At 39.7% G+C, this 7,276-nt stretch overlaps 1 protein-coding gene across 2 annotated transcripts; it reads left to right on the top strand.

Moving 5' to 3' along the window:
• Positions 1-696: 696 nt before the first annotated feature.
• Positions 697-7,272, top strand: prpf31 (PRP31 pre-mRNA processing factor 31 homolog (yeast)). Of its 2 annotated transcripts, none has more exons than XM_025911825.1 (14): positions 697-875; positions 2,002-2,232; positions 2,327-2,387; positions 2,538-2,621; positions 2,726-2,823; positions 3,047-3,153; positions 4,051-4,220; positions 4,319-4,476; positions 4,556-4,645; positions 4,863-4,990; positions 5,307-5,379; positions 6,672-6,800; positions 6,875-6,973; positions 7,069-7,272. In XM_025911825.1, exons 2-14 carry the CDS (start codon positions 2,020-2,022, stop codon positions 7,180-7,182), a joined length of 1,524 nt encoding a protein of 507 aa, XP_025767610.1. In that variant the 5' UTR covers positions 697-875; positions 2,002-2,019; the 3' UTR covers positions 7,183-7,272. The 2 variants fall into 2 exon arrangements, with proteins under 2 accessions (XP_025767610.1, XP_003450959.1); XM_003450911.5 differs by having other exon boundaries at positions 698-875; positions 2,020-2,232.
• The last annotated feature ends 4 nt before the right edge of the window (positions 7,273-7,276 follow it).

Raw genomic sequence — 7,276 nt, 5'->3', positions numbered from 1 at the left:
GACTTAGTAACTCTAAATTAAGGTTAGTGTTGTGAGACTAAGTCATTATGCTAACATTTTTTTCCTAGCTTCCACTAAATTATCCCTAGGGTGTAAAAGGGGAGGTGGAGGTGTGTGTGAGGATACTTTAATTAAAATTATACTTATGAAAAACATGAAAAAAAAAAACAACTTTAAGTGGTTCATTTTAAATTTGCAGTTACACCCAAAAGCATATTGTAATAAATAAATATAACTCACCATTAGTATTCACCAGTACCTATTCGCCTTATTACACATATACATTCAGATCAACTTAGAGCATCGTATTTTGCATTCAAACAGATCTTAATCCATATTTTCACTGTACTGTACACCGAGTTTATGTATGTACTGTATATATTTCACAGATAGATAGATAGATAGATAGATAGATAATCAAACCTGTGTCAAAAAGCAAAACAAAAAACACCCTCTGTGATTTTTTTTTTTTTTTTTTTGTTAAACTTTATTTAACAAACAATGAGTATACAACATACGAACAGATGAAGTATACAAAACAACAGAACATGAACACACAAAGGCAGGGGTAAAAAGTTACAAGAATACACGCAAAAATTCACAGATATATATTGTTTTGAGAGCCTTTTTGTTGGTAGAGTCTGATATTGATTGTGCCTCTGTGATTGTGAAGTGTACTGACACAGTTTCCCACAAAGCTTTGCGAATGTACGTATTTAATCTGCGACCAGCGGTACATCGGCGCCGCACAACCGGATTGCAAACAGTCAAGAAAACAGAGGGACGAATCGTTTTTTATTTCTATTCAAAGCGACTGAAACCTGCATTGGACGTCTTTATTTTTTCTTAAACCAGTAGGACTCTGAAACTCTGAGGTATGTCAAAGTTACTGAGAAATCGCTCAGTAACGTCGGACCAACGTTCGCTAATGCTAGCTAGCTAACAATGTTAACTCCAAACACAGCCAGCGATAACCCAAAGATGGAAGCAGACTTAATACTTCACAGTTTTTATGTGGCGGTGATAGTGTGTGAGGGACTGAACACGGCCTCGATAGTATCTCAGACGAGTCTGAGAAGAGCTTCTTTGTCAGAAGAATATGTCACAAAAATATGTCTACAGATGAATTTCTCTTTCAGGCTTGAAAACACAGCGAGGTCCATAAGTTTTTGTATTGACACACTTTTTGCATTTGATTTGTATTTGTATTGTTTGATAAATGAGTAAAACTAGTATTAAGTATCTAGTGCTCAAATAATACTATTAAGGAAGGGGATATTAGAGACGTGCTTTTTTTTTTTTTTTTTTTTTTTAAAATAAGAATTTAAGAATAAGAATATTGTTTTAGTTGCTGGTTGTGCGTCTGTAGAGATTGCTTTATAAGCCCTCAGAAAACAGTCAAAAAAGGCCAAGCAGTTAGAACCCAAGGGATTTCATCAGATATGTAGGCTTTCCCAACACAGAGTTAAAACAAAAAAAAAAGTTACTGTACTTTTATGTGATCTAATGCTGAGATTATTGGTGTATGTTCTATAATTGAAGATACTTGGGAAACATTTTTGGAAATCTCCAAAGCGAGCATAAATAATTTTGTGAAACAGAATGCATTTGTATCACACTTCTCTGGTCTTGTAAACCACTTAAAGCTCTTTACACTAAAAGCCACATAAATCTGTTTATGCACACATTTATACAGAGGCTTATTGTATACACTTAGTTTATCCCACATGCTAGTGACACATCAGGAGGAGCTTTTTTGGGTTTGTTTTCATCCCAAATTTCACTTCAGTTCAATGTAAGTAAGGACTAGATGAGCCAGTGATCGCACTGCTGACCTTTTAAATATGGGATCCTCAAGTTATGTAACCAGATCATTAATAAAAAAATAAATAAATTCAGAGTTACATCAACAGCAGCAAATAAAGAACATATACCCCACCAAACTCAGTGACAACCTCATGTAGGCAAACTGATCCTAGTCAGCTTTGCTTGTCCTCACAGTTTTCCCATCGATTGCAGATGTCTCTGGCAGATGAGCTCCTGGCTGATCTGGAGGAGGCCGGAGATGAGGGAGAGGATGGGCTGTACCCAGAAGAAGAGAGGGACAGCGATGGAGAGCCGAACCAGGGAAGTGCAGACGGAGGGCTGGAAGACATCCCAGAGGAGATGGAGGTGGACTACAGTAAAGCTGAGAGCGTCGCGTCTATTGCAAAGCTTCGCAATAGCAAACAGGTGAGTTGTATCATACAAGAGCTTTACACATGTTGAGATTAGCAGTAAAATGTCTGCTCTGTTCTTCCCAGAGTGACTCTTGTGTGTTTTGCAGTTTTCAGAGATAATGGACAAAATTTCTGAATATATTGGAAAGCAGCGTAAGAACTCAGAGGGTGAGTGTTGTTATTATTATTTAAGGCTCTTCTCACTATCAGTTTCCATTCATTTCTCTGTTTTACTCTGTAAACACATTTAATTTGAACTTAATGGTAACCCAGAGTAGTCATGGAGTTGTTATTATTATTTTTTTTGTTTGCTTTTAGTCTCAGGCCCAGTCGAGGCTGACCCAGAATACAGACTGATCGTCGCAGCTAATAACCTCACAGTGGAGATCGACAACGAGCTCAGTGAGTTGGCTTCTTCTCTCTGGTGATCCATAATGCTATGTTTTGAGATTTAGTTCTCTTCCTTATAACCTGAGATGTCCTCTGTGTTTCTGATTTGTTTCTAGATATCATCCACAAGTTTACCAGGGACAAATACTCCAAGAGGTTTCCAGAGCTGGAGTCTCTGGTGCCGGATTCTTTGGATTACATCCGTACTGTCAAGGTGAGCTGAACTATGTATTCATCTTTGACCCCCCCCCCCAAAAAAGAAGCTCAGAGTTGACTGTTTCTGTTTTTTAGTTAGAATTAGGATTTCTATTTTTAACAAAACTGACATGATTAAAGAGTTTAAAACTGCACCTGTTAAAAACATTGTTTCCTGTAGTTTGTTTGAACATGATGTTTTCTCCCCTAATTTTTCTTCTTTTTTTGTGGTTTGTATCTAGGAGCTGGGAAACAATCTGGAGAAATGCAAAAACAATGAAACGCTGCAGCAAATCCTTACCAATGCCACCATTATGGTTGTCAGTGTCACAGCCTCAACCACACAGGGGTAAGTTAAAGGTCCCGTCTCACCAGAAGAGTTTCATGTAGTTCACTGTGACAACTTCCTGCTAGAATCACCTTAAATCACTCACTGGAAATGAAAAACTATGGGGTTGCTAATGCTGGGGGGCTGGAGCCTATCCCAGCTTAATGGGGAGAGGCAGGGTACACCCAGCACAGGTCACAGGGCTAACACACAGATGGGCAACCATTCACATTCATGGTCATGTTCACACTCATATACCTACCTGTTGTCAATTTAAAACCACAACCATGAATGCATGCTTTTGGACTGTGGGAGGAAGCCTAAAGAGAACCCTTTATGTGCTGCATACAATTAAAATTATTATCATCATGTCTTATTTTTACAACTGGATAAAAGCCAAGTACTGCCAATTTTGGAATATTAATTGTAAAATCTGAATAAGTCTTAAACACAAACTAAACACAGACTTCTTCTTTGAGTCTCATAAACACCATAACTTTTATACCTCATTTTGAAGTGATTTATATTTGAAAAGTTGCAAAATTAAAACTTCCTTCAGTCTTAAAAAAAGTTACTTTGAATACTTCCTGGTAGTTGATTATTTTTTGCTCTGAACTAAATTTCTGCTCTTTTGAATTTTACTAGGTCTGCAAATTTCAGTGTTTCAAGCTATAAGAATAATGAATTAGTATGATTGCTATAACCTGTGTTATAGCAATCATACAAAGAGTAGCCCGAGTAAGCTGTATAGGCAGAGATCACCCTCATTGATTTCTGATGCACACCTAGTCTTGTCAAAGTTGACAAGAGAAAAAAGGGTTATTGATAGTAGAGCTTCAAGGAGGAAAGAGTTTGTGGTGTTATGTATTTTTGGTCATTACTGTAACTGAAAGGTGACTGTGCCACTTGTGCCTTCAGGTCGTTGCTGAGTGAGGATGAACTGAAGCAGCTGGAGGAGGCGTGCGACATGGCCCTGGAGCTGAACCAGTCTAAACACAGGATTTATGAATATGTAGAATCCAGAATGTCGTTCATTGCACCAAACCTGTCCATCATTGTTGGAGCATCAACAGCAGCAAAGATCATGGGTGAGAGAAACCTACTGACTGCACAGAGTGTTTACAAATGTACATCATCTTCACTGAGGATTGTTTCGGTGACTGTCCGGTCTCTCCTGTGGCTGCAGGTATCGCCGGAGGCCTCACTAACCTGTCAAAGATGCCAGCCTGTAACCTGATGCTGCTGGGAGCGCAGAGGAGAACCCTCTCTGGCTTCAGCAGCACCTCTCTGCTCCCTCACACCGGCTTCATCTATCACTGCGATGTTGTGCAGTCATTGCCACCTGTCAGTGAATATATGTGCATAAACTGCATGAATGCATTCTGTTCAGCGTGACGGTTAACAGTATCCTTTCCTCCTTCAGGATCTCAGGAGGAAGGCAGCTCGTCTGGTGGCTTCAAAATGCACTCTGGCCGCAAGAGTGGACAGTTTCCACGAGAGTCCAGATGGCAAGGTGAGTCTCTTAAAGGAACACTTAAGTTTTATAAATGCCTTGTATATTAGAGCAAGAATAAATGTACCAGGAGATACAGTGATTATGATTTCTCTTGTCTGTTGATGTATATTTGGTTGGATTTTTCATATTTACATGCAAAATTATTTGCAACTGAGGAAATAATCAAGTTGATTTTTCTTTCATTTGGCTTAAAAATATTTGTCACTGTTTGCAGGTTGGCTATGATCTAAAAGAAGAAATAGAAAGGAAGTTTGATAAATGGCAGGAGCCTCCGCCCGTGAAGCAAGTCAAACCACTGCCAGCCCCGCTGGATGGACAGAGGAAGAAGAGAGGAGGAAGGAGGTAAACAATCGGTCAGCTACCTGAAACAGGTCTGCCAGAATAGACTGCTAAAGAGGAAAGGATTGCAGTCTGGAGATGGAAATTGATGATTATTGGAATCTTTTAAGAGGGAGAAGGTTACTGAGATTAAACTGATCTAACATTTATTTGAAAAAGTAAAAAAATCAGCAGAAACAGAACAAGGCATGACACAGATCGGCATCCTGGAAGACTGCAAGAAGCTTACGTAACTTTCATAGCCAAGTTTAGACTACCACCAACGACTATAAATATCCAGTGAATGGCATAACCAAGCTCCGCTGCTCTTTTCCTGCAGGTACCGAAAGATGAAAGAGCGTCTCGGGCTGACTGAGATCAGGAAACATGCCAACAGGATGACCTTTGCAGAGGTCGGTACATATTTTCTCTGCTCCTGTTTTTAAGATTTGTTTTTAATCCAGTGATATTTCATGTTTCATTATTGATGTCTGACTATGATCCATAATTCATTTGGCATTCTTTTATTCAAAGAAGATGCTTTTAATGAAGAAAAAAGGAAAACTACAAAATATTAATAATATAGACATGTACAGAATCTCTTATCTTCCTCTGTTTTAGTAATAATGCAGGGGTTTACACATTTGCCTAATGAGCAAAAGAGGAGACTGCTGCTATGGGCGATCCCTAATGAATAAGGAAGCAGCTGAAAGCTTTTAGTAATTTCAGACCTGGGATGAATGACGACTCAAAGCAGCCTCACTTTTGGCTCGCACCAGCTTTGTGCAGCAGAGCCAGTGTAACAGGATGAGGTGTTTGCATAGGTTCTTAGTTATCCAGGTCGTGGTAGTCCTGAGTGCTTGAAAAGAAGGTCACTGTACTTCATAGTAGAAGGCAAACAACCACTCCACAAACAGATGACATGACATACACAACAGTGGCTGTACAGGTTACAAGTTTTAGGACTGTTTACATTCACTGCTGCCATCTTGGATTGTGCAGTTGTGACTGGTGGGGCTGCTCTGAATTTCTGAGTTGGAAGTCCGACGAGAAGGGGGTGTTCCAGTTGGAAATTCCGATCAGTAACTCCAAAATTCCGACTCAAATAGAAGCCACCATAAAAACCAGAGACTCTGTCAGCTGTTCTGTTTTAGAGCTGAAGAAGCCTCTTGGATGAGAACATCTTCACAAACGTATGGAGGTCCAGTTCCTTTCTTTTCAAGCAGCCAACAAAACAAGCTATTTTTATTTTATTTTGTACTCCCCAAGACTTTCCCCAGCACTCTGAAGGAGCTTCAGCAAGATGATTTTACTGCAGTACAGTTTCTACTCTGGTCTGTTAATAAATGTGCAGTTTCTGAGCTGCTTATTGCTTTCTGTGGATGGAGACTTTTGCTGTTTTGAATGTGTCTTCGCTACCTTAAACCACTGCCTACTTAAACCACTGTCCTAACAAGTAGGGAATTCAGTCCTTTAGTCTAAATGTCTTGAATATTTTGCTAATAAAGAAAGTAAAATCCTTTGATTCATAATAGATATAAATTTGAGAAAAGTCTTACGGTAAAGAAATTGGTTCATTGTTATATCAACCCCTGTTGGGGAGTGTTCTGTAATCCAGACATGGACTTAATTGATATTTCAGTGGTTAATTATATTACAAGTTGTTCCTGCTCCAGTTAATAGTTTTTCCTGTGTTGTGTTGCAGATTGAAGATGATGCGTATCAGGAGGATCTGGGCTTCAGTCTGGGTCAGCTGGGGAAGAGCGGCAGTGGCAGAGTCAGGCAGGCTCAGGTCAACGAGGCCACCAAAGCCAGGATCTCCAAATCCCTCCAGGTAAATGCGTTCTTCTCTCCTACTGATGTTTGTATCTACATCAACATCTCTAACATTTTGGCTTTTGACCACAGAGGACGTTGCAGAAGCAGAGCATGACGTATGGAGGAAAGTCCACAGTCAGAGATCGTTCTTCAGGAACCAGCTCCAGCGTAGCATTCACACCTCTCCAGGTAAAAAGAAGCAGAGACTCATTAAGTAAAGACCTGCTAGAGAGTTTGGTTTTTTGTTTTTGTTTTTAAGTCTCAGTTATTGTTTCCTTCTGCAGGGGCTGGAGATCGTGAACCCGCAGGCTGCAGAGAAGAAGGTGGCTGAAGCCAACCAGAAGTATTTCTCTAACATGGCAGAGTTCCTCAAAGTCAAGAAGGAAGCTAAGATGTGAAGACATACGGACGCCCTGCACATGGACAGTTGCACAGTTGTGAAAGTATATTTTAAAATTTGGCTCGCGTCGTCTTTTTTTTTTTTTTTTTTTT

This window comes from Oreochromis niloticus, linkage group LG11 (assembly GCF_001858045.2).
Source record: "Oreochromis niloticus isolate F11D_XX linkage group LG11, O_niloticus_UMD_NMBU, whole genome shotgun sequence".
Lineage (NCBI taxonomy): Eukaryota > Metazoa > Chordata > Actinopteri > Cichliformes > Cichlidae > Oreochromis > Oreochromis niloticus.
The sequence above is the reverse complement of the archived record's forward strand: the minus strand, read 5'-3'. Positions and strand labels throughout refer to the sequence as shown.